Raw genomic sequence first — 15,365 nt, 5'->3', positions numbered from 1 at the left:
GGGCACAAAGCAAAACCCTATCTCAAAAACAACCAGTGCCAAAAGGGCTGGTAGAGACCCTCAAGCACTAGAGCACCTACTTAGCAAGTGCAAGGCCTAAGATCAAAAACCAGTACCAGAAAAAAAAGAAAATAAATTTTTCATTTCTACCAATTTTTAGAGGTCATTCAGGAAAATCTTGAAGTGGGAAAAATATGTGATATAAAAATAGTCTCTATGTCATGTATTCAACCACCAGACCTACAATGTGCCAGAAAGAACTCCACATGCACCTGACAGAAGAAATGTGTCAGCAGACAGCACACGCTGCAGTGGCTCTAAGCCAGAGGATGTGATGTCTCATCACCTTTGCATCAACCTGGTCAGGCTGGAGGCAGTCAGAGCAGATAAATCAGCAGTTCTGACAACAGGCAAAGGAGGTATCTGTCACCTTTTACCATGTTTTGGGATGAAGTCACAAGCTCTTCTTAGGGTGCTAGAAACAACCACTCAGGCTAAACCATAGAATCTCTCTCTTCAACCCAGGAATAGAAAACTTTGTAAACAAAGAGACAGCTTACTTTCATAGCTTCAGCCAGGATATTGCACACCCCTCTCACTACATGTTATCAATCATGTATGACAAATGTTCCTCACTAAAAGAGTTCACAACATAGTAAAGAAAATAACAACAAAACTTTACCTGTAGCATGACCTAACTAACTGCATGAGTTTGGGGATGTGTACAAAATGCACATCTAAAAATGTGCAAAATGTACATCTAATAAAAGACAGAAATACATGAAGACATGAACAGTAGTTCTTCCTGTACAGTGGTAACATAGGTGATTTAAATTTTCTCCTGTATATGTTCCTCAATATTTGAAAATTTCAGAATAATTATTTTGTACACAATTGTTAATAATGAATGTAATTGTCAAAGATAAGTAATTTTTTAATTCCTTAATTAGATAAAAGGCCAAATCTCAAACTCCAGCTATCTTGAAATCATTAAATTTTCCTACTGTGTAAAATGAGGTGTAAAGCTCTCTCCACTGCTAGTTTACATGAGTCACACTCAGTGTGTATGGTTAGGGAGGAGGGGGCACACACTCTGCTTAGATACATACTGAATGATAATCACATTACTTCAAACTCAGTCAGGTTCTTTTGCTACCAGGAAGTATTTTGGTTGCCACACTATCTTCATATATCAGGCTCCTTATTATGATACAGTATCAAAAATGCAGCCAAGAAGGTTCTAATATATGACGTGACATATATATATAACATATTTAAACAAATCAAAAACAAATGAGTAATCAAAAATATATAGATTGCAGGGCGACAGTGGCTCATGCCTGTAATCCTAACTACTCAGGAGGCAGAGATTAGGAGGATGGAGGTTCAAAGCCAGCCCAGGCAAATAGTTTACAAGACCCTATCTCGAAAATACCTAACACTAAAAAATAGGGCTGGTGGAATGGCTCAATGTGTAGGCCCTGAGTTCAAGTCCCAGTACTGCAAAAAAAAAGATAGATAAATAATAGACTTTAAAAGGTCTAAAAAAACCCTTTTGCATACACTGAACAGTGGATTTTAGTGGACAGTGAGATTATGCATCATTTCTATTTTTACAAAAAATATTTAAAGCTTTCCAACAGGGAAGAATAGAAAAGTTTACTGAAGTCAACATAAATAACGAGTTGTGTTTATTGACCTCTCACACCAGACTAAATTCCTGCTGTTCTGAGAGTTAGAATTGAGCAGAGACTGCTATGCATGAGGCCCTATGCTAAGAGTTTAAAATGATTTCTAGTTGTCACAACAAACGCCTAGGAAAACTAAAACTCAGAAAAGTTAATTTATACAATATCCCTGCAAGCCAACAATCAATGGAAAAAGAATTCAAACTCTGACCTAGGTGACTAAACTTCAAGCTCTTCTTTCTATGGTAGTCAGCTTTTTCTTTTTCAAACATTTTTATTAGTATGTAACAGTTATACAGAGGGTTTCATTGTGATGTTTCCATATATACATGTATTACACCCCAATTTGGTTCATCCAAGCTCTTCTTTCTATGGTAGTCAGCTTTTTCTTTTTCAAACATTTTTATTAGTATGTAACAGTTATATAGAGGGTTTCATTGTGATGTTTCCATATATACATGTATTACACCCCAATTTGGTTCATCCCTTCCATTATTCTCCCTCCTACCCCATTTCCCCTCTTGAAGTGACTTCAACAGATTTCAGTGTTCCACATTCATACTTGTATAGAAAGTAATTCACCATATTCACCCTCCTTTACCCTCTTCACTCACCTTCTTCCTCCCACTAGTGCCCTCCTCTTAATACGACCCGTTTTACATTCCTGTCCTTCATTGTTTAAGTGTCTGATTTTCAGTGGGGTTTTTGCCTTGGTGTTTTCCCTATAAATATATTGTGCTTAAATCAGTCTCACCCCCTACACTACTTTTCCTTACTCCTTCTCCCCTATCTTGTATTGTTCATTTTCAGTGTGTTTTGTTGTGTCTTGTTCCTACACAGATGTATTTTAATATCACTCTGTATCATTCTTTTCTTCTTTTCCTCCTCCCTTAGTATCCTCTAACAGTTCCATTTTTGGAAACATGTTCTCACTTATATGTATATATGATAATACTTGTTTTGTATTGTATCTATCTTCCAATTATGAGAGAAAACATGTGGGTTTTGGCTTTTTGAACCTGGCTTACTTCACTTAAGATGATGATCCCCAATCCATCTATTTATCTGTGAATGGCAATATTTCATCCTTCTTTGTGGCTGAATAAAATCTCATCATTTGTATGTATCACATTTTCTTAATCCATTCATCAGTTATGGGGCATCTTGGCTATTTCCATAGCTTAGCTATTGTGAATAATGCTTCAATAAATATGGGTATGCAAGTGTCTTTAGTGTAACCTGACTCACATTCCTTCGGGTATATCCCTAGAAGTGGTATTGCTGGATCATATGGCAGTTCTATTTAGTTTGTTGAGGAGCCTCCATGCTGTTTTCCATAGTGGTTGTACTAATTTACATTCCACCAGTAGTGTATTCCACATCCTCATCAGCATTTCTTGTTGTTTGTGTTCATGATGATAGCCCTTCTAACAGGGGTGAGATAGAACATTAATGTCATTTTGATTTGCATTTCCTTTATGGCCAGGGATAGAGAGCATTTTTTATGTGTTTTTTAGTCATGTGGACTTCTTCCTTTGAAATAGCTCTGTTGAGTTCCTGTGCCCATATCTTCACTGGGTCACTGATTTTGGGGAGTTTAGCTGTTTTGAGATCCTTGTAAATCCTAGTATTAATCCCTTGTCAGGTATATAGCTGGTAAAGATTTTTTCCCATTCTGTAGACTGTCTTTTCAATCTGGTGACCATTTCTTTTGATGTGCATGAAGCTTTCAGGTTCATGTAGTCCCATTTGTCAATCCTTTCTCTTAGCTGATGAGCCACTGGAGTTTTATTTAGGAAGTCATTGCCTATGCCTGTATGTCCCACTGTATTCCCTATTATTTCCTACACTAGCTTCAACGTTTCAGGTCTTACATTAAGGTTTTTGATCTACTTTGAATTGATATTTGTACATGGTGAAAGATGTGGATCTAATTTTAGTCATTTACATACCAGATATCCAGTTTTCCCAGCAACATTTGTAGAAGAGGCTGTCTTTTCTCCATCATATATTTTGGACACCTTTGTCAAAAATCAGGTGGGCGTATCTGTGTGTGGATTCATATCTGGGTCTTCTATTCTGCTCCACTGGTCTTTCTAACTGGTTTGATGCCAGTACCATGCTACTTTTATCACTATGGCACTGTAGTATAGTTTGAAGTGGGGTACTGTGATACCTCTTTTAGCTCAGAATTGCCTTGGCTATTCACAGTCTTTTTTTTTTTTTTTTGGTGGTATTGGGGTTTGAACTCAGGGCTTCACAGTCTTTTGTGCTTCCATATGAACTTTAGGGTTGATTTTTCAATCTCTGGGAGGAATGTCCTTGGAGTTTTGATGGGGATTGCACTGAACATGTAGATTGCTTGTAGTAGCATAGGGATTTTCACAATATTGATTCTGCCAATCCATGATCATGGGAGATCTTTCTATCTTCTGATGTCTGTCTACTTCAATTCATTTCATCAGTGGTTTGTAGTTTTCATTCTAGAGCTCTTTCACTTCCTTTGTCAAGTTTATTCCTAGGTGTTTCATTTTATTTCTAACTTCTTAAATCAATGTGACTTTCTATGTTTGATTAAGGCATGTCATATTATTTTTATTTGTGAAGAATATTAAAAATGGAGACCTAAGGGAAAAAGAATTTATAAAGCTGTTCTAAGAAGAAAAAAAATCTGCTGTTATTTTCTCAAAAAGGACACAAGTTCACTAGTCTATACTTGTTCTCTTTATTTTGTTTGAGATAGGGTCTTGTTATGTGGCCCACATTGGCCTTGAACTCAAGATTCTCCTGCCTCTGTATCCTGAGTGCTGGTATCACAAGTCTTTGCTAGCTCAACTCTTGCTTCTTAATAGTAACAAAAACATATTTAAAAATACACAACAATCCAGGTGCAGTGGTACACACCTGTATTTCCAGCATTCAGGAGGCTGCATAAGGAGCAGGCCAGCCTGGACTACAAAGCAAGTCCCAAACCAGGAGAGGCTATACAAAGAGACCCTATCTCAAAAAACAAAACAAAACAACAACATCAAAAAACAGTATGTAATGTCAACTGCTGCAATTTTTACAAATGTAAGCATTTGAAAAACACAAATTTAAGATTATTTTTATATTGCATTACACAAATATTTCATTAGGAGAAAACAAGAAATTTCACAATACCTCAAACAAGCCGCCATTTTCCTCACAACTCTCATGGCAAAGCCAAAGGACCAGGGGTGCCACATAGTCTGGCTTCAGGGCTTCAACAAGATCTGAAATGAATGAAAGAAAATTTACAAACAAAAACATGTATATGTTTTATCAATCATTTTACTTTCTGAAAATTTTGTACTTATAATAGGCAATTCAAAGACTTTTTAAGCACATTATAACTAGTATATATAGGCCTGACACATACAAGGCTTTGAAAACTGTAGGCATCAAACATTCTTTTCAATTATAGATAACATTCTATTCAGGACAAAAGAATTACAGTTGCCTGACCAAGACTGTGAGCCAAACTGTAGATACATGAGAGTCTTGGGTCCCATTCACCCTCAGTTACCTACTTAGTGAGAACAGAGAAAAAACACAAGCATCCTTAACAAGAGAAATGGCAGATAACTGAAACCCATCACATGTAAGAACCACTTTCTCATGCACACCCCTGCAGCAGTTGAGAGCATAAGGCCCCATGATGAACATGAAGACCTGGATTTTCCCCACCATGCAGGAAACTGAGGAACAGGTCACTCAACTCCGCAAACCCTGTCTTCATCAGTATGCTGGAAATTAAAATGCTCTCCCTGCTGTTCCACCAAGTTAAGATACAACCTATCTTATAATACCTTTCATGGTTTATAACACCTTATAATCTTACATAAAAGGTCAAATAAATCAGAATATGATGAGAAACTTAATTGTGACATGACAAAATACAACTTTACACATAATAGTTTTTGCTCACCAGTCTTTGCCTAGGCAGCTCTAATGTTTTTTCTCCTCAAAAACTTTATTATTTTGTTGCTAAAGTAACAGAGATGCACTTACAGTCCAGTAAACTAAATATCATCTCCCAAGTTTTACTCCACAGCCTCTACAAGCTCAAGTGCACAGCAATCCAACTGATGTTACTCTCTGTTCTACATCACACACTAAGGACACGACCAAGGCAGACTCCAACTGTCTCAAAGCACACAGTAAGACAGAGCCTTAGCCTATGTACCATCCATCCCAATATGCAACATTCCTCTAATTTCCCATGTCAATTTGCAAAATGAGGTATTAAAGAATATTTATATATAGGAATTCAGATATGTAAGTTGAATAACCTCATACTAAATGAAAAATAAATACATCTATAAAATCTAACTAAGCAACTCTTAGGTGAGAAAAAAGAAGAAAGGAACATAAGCCACACAGGAAAAATCTTCTGCTTTGTACCTTACTTCACTATTGTCACAAATGTTACAAGAAAATATTCCTGGTTTCCAGTTCATTCTCAAATGCTAGGTTAGCCAGTATCTATTAAACTCAATTTTATAAATAAAAAAAAAAAAGGCTCAAGATGATAAGTAAAATGTCTGAGAAGTCCTACAGCTGGTAGGAGATGAAGTTATATGAAGTCAAAACTAGAACTTGGAAGCTGCACACTGGTGGCTCATGCCTGTAATCCTAGGTACCCAGGAGGCAAAGATCAGGAGGACCGCAGTTCAAAGCCAGCCCAGGCAAACAGTTCACAAGACCCTATCTTGAAAAACACCCTTCACAAAACAGGGCTGGTACAGTGGCTCAAGGTGTAGGCCCTGAGTTCAAACCCCAGTACTGTCAAGAAAAAAAAAAAAAAAAAAAAACCACTAGAACTTAGAATTAGTCAACCAGTACCACATATCAAGATATCTAGCACCATACTGAGCCAGGCGCTCTGAAAGATACTTCTGCTATCAGAAATAAAATTATCTTAGGTCTTGTTCAGATAGAGATGGAATCTCCAACCAGAAAGAAATGACAGAAAAAGTCCTTGTGCCTCCCTTCAGGGAAGAGGTAACAGTGCTGGTACTAAATACTTAGAAGCAGGCCAGCATCGAGATGGGGTCCTCCACTGAGCCCCAGCTGCCCTGGAGGACTAAGGCAGACCAAGTTGATTATGCTCCTAGTTGCCTGCTGCAGCAAAGACAAATTCGCTCTGAAGAGAACATGGCTGATTCAAAATAGAACAAAAATGGAAAGAGCGCTTGATTAAAAACCACAGAGTACCCATGACAGAAAGTAACCAGGATTAACTATCAAAAGACATAATAGATAAACTACAACAGAACACAGATGTTGTGATTTAAAACACATTGCATAGAAAAGCTATCTACTGCTTCCGAAAATGAATGTCAGTTCAGATGTAAAAAGTAAATGGCACCAAAAGTAAGTATTTAAGCTCCATGAAGGAGCTATTTTAAAGTAATCCCACCCATCAATTGTGCAATGCCACTTCTAACAACTTATTTTAAACTACCAAGGGGACTTTCCTTCCAGAAATACATAAAGCACAAGAGAGTCAAAAATCATAACTTTATTACACAACTAACTAAGCACATGCTCTCAACCACACACTGAAATTTTTAAATCCATCTTTTCAGAAACATTGGAACACTGGGAACACCTTTAATTTCAAGACTTACTATAAATCTACAGCAATCAAACACCGTCACACTGGCAAAAGGACAAGCATGTATATCCCTAGAACAGAGTGAGAACTGAGAAACAGTAGATCAACCAACTGCATAAAAGGACCAAGGCCAAATGAGGACCAAGGCAAGTTCCTCAACAGAAGACTTCAGACAGTAGAGAAGACGAAGTGCTGAATAACAAAGGATGGTTAGGAACGGTAACAGCAAAATCACCCTGTTTAGATCCTTAGTGGGGTACACCAACTCAAAAACTATCTTTTTAGAAAGTCTGAGCATGAATTTGGTGATGTAACAAAGGCAGTGTGGCTATGATGTCCCCATCTATTAAATCTACTGTATGAGCGGGGTACACCAACTCAAAAACTATCTTTTTAGAAAGTCTGAGCAAGAATTTGGTGATGTAACAAAGGCAGTATGGTTATGATGTCCCCATCTATTAAATCTACTGTATGTAATTCATGGTATTCCACAGGCAAAATGCAATAGTAGAGGGGGAAAAAGAGGTAACAAAACATGAACAAAATTGGCTAATGATTGATTGTCAAAGCTAGATGATTTTCTCTTATGTACACAGGAATGTTACAAAAGAAACGTTTTAAAAAAGAAAGCATAACCACAAAAATATTTAAATTGTGGAGCATAAACAAAGCAAAATATAATGCAACCATAAAAAAATCCTACACAGCTTGGGATACTAGTACATGTCTGTAATCCCAGCTACTCAGAAGACAGACACAGGAGATCCTGAGTTCAAGGCCAGCCTGGGAAAAATTAAGAGACCCTGTCTCAAAAACGAAACACAAACAAAAGGGCAGAAGCATGGCTTGAGTGATAGAGTGCTTGCCAAGATGTGCAAGCCCCTGGGTTCATTCCCCAGTACTGTACAAAAAAAAAAATTCTAGATTTTTTTTTTAAATGGGAAAATATTAATGATACAGTAAGTAGAAAAAAAAAAAAAAGAAATGATAGACTTCCAGTTTCTGATCCCAGCACTCCAGGAGGCTGAGGTAGAAGGACTGAGAGTTATCATAAGCCAGGCACAGTGGTACACACCTGTGGCCCCAGAAATTGAGGTCAAGATCATTGAAGTCTGAGGTCTGTCCTGGGCCAAAAATGAAGACACTATCTGAAAAATAATAAAAGGGCTGGAGGCATGGCTCAATTGGTAGAGTGCCTGCCTAGTAAGCAACAGGATTTGAGTTCAAAACCCAACAATGACAAAAAGAAAAAAAACAACTTGGAAGTCATTACTTCAATCGTCAAATCGAGAAAAAAGCTGAAAAAACTAAAAATCAACAATTCTCTATAGCTAAACAAGAGAACTGAGGTCATAAGGCAACCAGTACCTGGAAAGATGGCAAAAAGGGAGAATCAGAGAATCACAGCTTACTGGGAACAAAGCCTCTAGCTGCTAAGCCAATGAGAACCTGGAAAGGAATTGACAAACTGCCCGAGGTGAGGCAAGTATAGACCAGCTTGAGTATGGGCTCTGGGCCACTCTTGGGACAGTCTACTTCCAGAAGCTCCACCAGATTCTCAGAGATCACAGGAAAATCCCCTCTGCTTTGGAAACACCATTCTGAAACACATCCAGAGCATTGTGCTCTACTTAACAAAGGCCTGGCCTCAAGGGAAACTACTCTCACCCAGGGGAAAAGCAATTGGACACTGGAGCCCCTCTAGCCTTCCTATCTCAGATAAAAGAAAGAGAAGAAAAGGCTAAGAAACTCTTCTGAAGGTCATAACCTAGGACTCTGACCCACTACAAAGTTACTAATAAAAATACAGATCACTTCCCCTCCCAGTCACATCAATGGGAGTGTGATATACTAACAGCAGAGAACAGAGAGAGTTCCAAGACACAAATTCTATTTAATGAAGAGTTTCTAGGAACCTCAAAATAACAGAAGACACAAAAACGAAGCACAGAGGAAACTGAAGCCTCTGACACCTACAGCTGAAACAAACAATAAATACAGCCAGACTCCTAATAGGGCAGGAACACAGAACCTTGCACTGAAGGCATATTTACCTCAGTTCTTATTACCTATTATCATGTTCAGCTTTCAACAAAAAAACAGAAAGTCATGCCAAATAGGCAAGAGAAAAGCATCAGAGCCAGGTTCAAATATGGCAGAGATTTGGCGTTTATTAGACTAATATGCTAAGGGCTCCAATGGAGAAAGAAGACAGCAACAAGAACAGGGTGCTACAAGCAGAGATGGAAACTCTGACACAAAATCAAAGGAAAGTAAGTGAACAAGCCAGATGCAGAAAGACAAACAAACATTGCACATTTTCTCTCATACATGGAAGTGGAAGGGGATGATCCGGGAAGAGGAGAAGGACAGGTGGAAGGTGGAGGGGGACAAGAAAGGGTAATGGGGTGAATGTGAGCATATTCATCACATTCATGCATGAAAATGTTATAATGAAACAAATTATTTTGTACAAGTCATATATACTAATATAAAAAGAAAGAAAATGCTAGAAATGAAAGCTACTGTAACAGAAATGAAGAATCCTAGAACTTGAGGATATGCCTTTCCCAAATTGAAAGGCAAAGAGAAAATGAATGAGAAAACTGGAACAGAGTATTTAAGAACTGTGGACAACAGGAAAAGATGTAATGCTATACTGTGGGAACTTCAGGAGAAAGACGTGAAAGAAATGTTTCAAGTAATGATGGCTGAAAATTTCCCAGACTAATGACAGACATTGTGCTAATCAATTCCTTGCCACTGTGACAAAATACCTGAGCAAAACGACTCAAGGGAGGAAAGACATTTTGCTCATGGTTTCAAGTTTCAGCCCTTCATGGTGGGGAGGGCAGGGTGGAGCAGCACTGTTCAGCTCATGACAACCACAAAGCAAAGTGAAGACAGGAACAGGTCAAGGCAGAATGTGCCCTTCAAAGACACTCCCAGTGACCACCTATTTACCACAGTTACTACCTATCACAGTTACTGCCACCTCCCACTAGTCTATCAACGAATTATAATATTGACCAAGTCAACTCTCAGAATGTAATCTTCTCTGAAAACACCCTCGAAGGCACACTCAGAGATGGGCTTTCCTAATCAAGGAATCAAGTTGACAATCAAGTAACCATCACAGACACCAAACCATAGATCCAGGAACTCAAAGGACACCAAACAATATAAATGCCAAGAATTTCCACTAAGTATGTCATATTTAAATGGCAGAAAGCCAAAGGGGGAAAAAACACCTTATCTAAAAGGAATAAGGATAAGAATTATCTCAGACTTCACTTCAGAAACCATGTAGCCAAGAGGACTGTGAAATATTTAGTGTTAAAAGAAAAAAGCCACACAGAATCTATAACCAGTGAAATTATCCTTCAAAAGTAAAAGGGGTTAAAAAAATAGAAACATAAGCCACAGACAGGAAAAAAATATTTGCCAAAAATATCTTAATACAGATAGCATTCTTCTAAGAGATGCATGTGTCTCTTCAATTCAGCAGTGTAGGCCTATTTTCAATAAAGTGAATGTTTCTCCCTGTTGAAAACACTGACAGCTCATATGTCTTGAGGGATCCAACCAGCACGAGCACCGTGACTCTAAAACCTCGCTGAGACGCTAGAGCCTCACTTGGCAGAAAAAAACAGCAAGGAAAATCAAAACTTCAACACCCTGAACCCCTAGACCGTGGAAAGTTTCTCCACACCATGTTACACTGAGAAAACAGGAGGGCTCCCACCGCCGCCAGACACCAGCTCCAAACCTGCTTGGGAGACAATCAACATACTGGACAGGTGAGCACCAAGAATCACATGGTATTCCCCTAGACACCCCTAGGATAAACCAGCATAGCTCCCTGGGCAGACTGACACCCCCTCAACAAAAAAAAAAAAAAAATCAAACTGAACAATAAGCAAGGAAGTGAAAACTAACACACAGCAGAGGGGCAGAGTTGCTGAAAACGCACCGGAGAAGTGGGGAGAAGCAAGGAGCTGATCTCCATGCTAACTTTCAGTAAACAAAGGCTGGAAAGGCAGACTGTCCACAACGGGTGGGTGATAAACCGCTGCCTAAAATAGGGCAGGTAGTGGTCCACAAAGCTCATCTCCTGAGCCAGTGAGCAACATTCAAGGTCAAACAACAGTGCAAAATTGAAAAATAATCAGCAAACACACTGACAGCAGGGGGCTGGCTGACGGATCACTGACTTTGCCCTAGAGAAAGGGGGTGAGGCAAAGAAACAATCAGTAATCAAGCACAGTGAAAATCCAACTCCAAAGCAGGACAGCTGGTGAGCTACAGAGCTGATTCTGGAACCTGAGGACAACATACAAACTTAAACTGCTACACCCCACTGAGGGAGGAGCTGACCAAGCAGCTACCTCTGAAAGACAGAAGAAAAAGAAAACAAACACTACCCAACCACCTGGTGAGACTACAACACAGCTTCTGCTTAAATACCAACACCAAGATTGGATGCTAGAGGAGTAACACCAAAACTTAAACTAAGATTGAAATTCTATTGTTTCTGAACCTGGAATTTTTTGTTTGTCTGCTTGTTTATGTTTGTTTGTTCATCTCTCCATATTGATTTCTGTGGGGTTTTGTTTTGTTTTTTGGTTAGTTTTACTGTTGTGAATTAGCAAATACTACATTACACCCAAACCAGGGACAGAAATAGCACACATACACACTTAGCTACAAACCCAATACAGCCACAAAAAATTAAACCAAGGGAAAGAAAACAGTGACTGAAACCACCAATTACCCTATCAAGAACATAGTTGCACAGTACCAAGTACAGCAACAGGAAGACGAAAGAAGAACGGAAAACCTTCTCCCCCCAAAAAAAATAATTTAATACAGGATTCAGAGTGAAATGAAGAAAACGGATACCCAGTTCCGGACTCCAACAAAACAAAGATAAATGACGCCAAGGAACCCAATGATGCCCACAAGAACATCCACAAAGAAGAAATCCTGCAAGTAATCACTGAGAATATCATGAAGATGTTACTAGACAAGGTTAACCAAAATGTACAAGAGGCACTTAAGAAATTTCAAGACACTAAAAATACAGAATACGAGAAGACACAGAAGCAAATAAATGAACTCATAGGAGCCCTAAATAAACACCAAAGTGAAACAGAGAATACTATAAATAGAGAGATAAATGAATTAAAGACAAAAATTAACAATATTAAAGAGAAAGTGACCCATGACATGGAAAATCTCAAAGAATGAAACACAAATACAAAACACAATGGAAGGCCACTCCAGCAGACTAGACAAGCAGAAGACAGAATATCAGAACTAGAAGATAGAACGTAAATTAAAGGAAAAACTGAAGAGCTATTTGTCAAACAACTCAAGACCTGCAAAAGGAATATGCAAGAACTCACCGACTCCATCAAAACACCAAACCTGAGAATCATGGGCAATAAAGAAGGAGAAGAGGTACAAGCAAAAGGGATTCATAATATATTCAACAAAACAATAATAGAAAATTTCCCAAACCTAGAGAAAGCTATGCCCATTCAGGTACAGGAAGCCTCCAAGACACCAAACAAACTTGACCAAAATAGAACTACCCCATGACATATTAAAACAACAAGCATAGAAAATAGAGAAAGAACATTGAAGGCTATAAGAGAGAAAAAACAAATAAAATACAAAGGCAAACCCATCAAAATCACAGCAGATATCTCAAAGGACACCTTAAAAGCAAGAGGGGCATGGAGTGAGGTATTCTGGGCACTGAATGAAAACAACTTCAACCTGAGGATACTCTACCCTGCAAAACTATCATTCAAAATAGATGGAGCAATAAGCCTTCCATGATAAACAGAAACTAAAACAATACATGACAACCAAGCTACCACTACAAAAGATACTTCAAGGAATTCTACACACAGAAAATGAAAGCAAACAAAACCATTAGAGGACAGGCAGCACCAAATCACAGGAGAAGAAAAGACAAGGAATCAGAGAGTAATATTAATTCAGCTGCATATAATAAAACCCTTAAACAACTAAATGACAGGAATCACCACAACCCTATCAATATTAACACTGAATGTTAACAGACTTAACTCCCCCATCAAAAGACACTGTCTAGCAAACTGGATTAAAAAGGAAGATCCAACAATCAGTTGTTTACAGGAGACCCATCTCATTGACAGAAACAAACAGCAGCTTAGAGTGAAAGGCTAGAAGATTTACCAAGCCAATGGCCCCTGAAAATAGGCAGGAGTAGCAAAACTTATCTTGGACAAAGTAGACTTCAAATGTATATTGATCAAATGAGATAAAGAAGGATACTCCATACTAATAAAAGGGGAAGTACACCAAAAGGAAATAACAATTATCAACCTCTATGCATCCAACGTCAGTGTACCCAACTTCATCAATCATACTCTGAAGGACCTAAAAGCATATATAGACTCCAACTCAGTGGCAGTGGGAGACTTTAATACCCTCCTATCACCAATAGATAGGTCATCCAAACAAAATACCAATAAAGAAATTCTAGAACTAAATCACACCATAGATCAAATGGACCTAGCTAATGTCTACAGAGTATATCATCCAACTTCCACACAATATACATTCTTCTCAGCAGCCCATGGAACTTTCTCCAAAATTAATCATGTCTTGGGGCAAAAAGCAAGCCTCAGAAATATAAGAAAATAGAAATAATCCCATGCATTCTATCTGATCACAATGCATTAAAACTAGAAATCAACAACAAAAACAACAGTAGAAAACACACAAACATTTGGAAGCTGAACAACACTTTGCTCAATGATCCGTGGATCATTGATGAAATAGAAGTGGAAATTAAAAGGTTCCTGAAAGTTAATGAAAATGAAAACATGACCTACCAGAACCTATGGGACACAGCAAAGGCAGTCTTAAGAGGAAAGTTTATAGCCATGAGTGCACATATTAAAAGGACAGAAAGATCTCAAATCAATGAACTAATGCTATATCTGGAACTCCTAGAAAAACAAGAACGAGCAAAACCCAAAACAAGCAGAAGGAGAGAAATAATAAAAATAAGGGCCAAAATAATGAAATAGACAAAAAAAAAAACATACAAAGAATCAACAAAAGAAAAAGCTGGTTCTTTGAAAAAATAAACAAGATTGACAGACCCCTAGCAAACCTGACTAAAATGAGGAGAGAAAAAACCCAAATTAACAAAATCAGAAATGCAAAAGGGAAGATAACAACAAACACCATGGAAATCCAGGGAATCATCAGAGAATCTATATTCCAATAAATTTGAAAATCGTAAAGAAATGGACAGAATTCTGGATACTTATGACTACCCAAAATGGATCCAAGAGGATATTAATCACCTGAATAGATCTATAACATAAAATGAAACTGAAGCAGCAATAAAGACTCTCCCAAAGAAGAAAAGTCCAGGACCTGATAGATTCTCAGCTGAATTCTATCAGACCTTTAAAGAACTAATACCAACTCTCCTTAAACTTTTCCATGATATAGAAAGGGAAGGAACACTGCTTAATTCATTTTATGAAGCCAGTATTACACTCATCCCAAAACCAGACAAAAACACCTCCAAAAAGGAGAACTATAGGCCAATCTCCTTAATGAACATTGATGCAAAAATCCTCAATAAAATAATGTCAAACAAAATCCTACAACATATCAGAAAGATCATTCACCATGACCAAGTTGGCTTCATCCCAGGGATGCAGGCGTGGTTCAACATAAGCAAATCTATAAATGTAATACAGCACGTCAACAGAAGCAAAGACAAAAACTTCTTGATCATCTCAATAGATTCAGAAAAAGCCTCAACAAGATCCAACACCACTTCCTGATAAAAGCTCTCAGAAAACTAGGAATAGAAGAATGTATTTCAACACTGTAAAGGCTATATATGACAAACCTACAGCCAATATCATACTTAATGGAAAAAAACTGAAACCATTTTCCCTAAAATCAGGAATGAGACAAGGGTGCCTATTATCCCCACTCCTATTCAACATAGTCCT

General features: G+C 38.0%; 1 protein-coding gene across 1 annotated transcript in view; it reads right to left on the bottom strand.

Moving 5' to 3' along the window:
• Hsd17b4 (hydroxysteroid 17-beta dehydrogenase 4) overlaps positions 1-15,365 on the bottom strand; it is an 84,849-nt gene that overhangs the window by 49,018 nt on the left and 20,466 nt on the right. The window contains exon 9 of the mRNA XM_074057024.1: positions 4,851-4,942. Coding sequence (XP_073913125.1) covers positions 4,851-4,942 — 92 coding nt within the window. The remainder of the gene's footprint in view (positions 1-4,850; positions 4,943-15,365) is intronic.

This window comes from Castor canadensis, chromosome 16, assembly GCF_047511655.1.
Source record: "Castor canadensis chromosome 16, mCasCan1.hap1v2, whole genome shotgun sequence".
NCBI lineage: Eukaryota > Metazoa > Chordata > Mammalia > Rodentia > Castoridae > Castor > Castor canadensis.
This window is presented reverse-complemented; position numbering and strand designations above follow the sequence as displayed.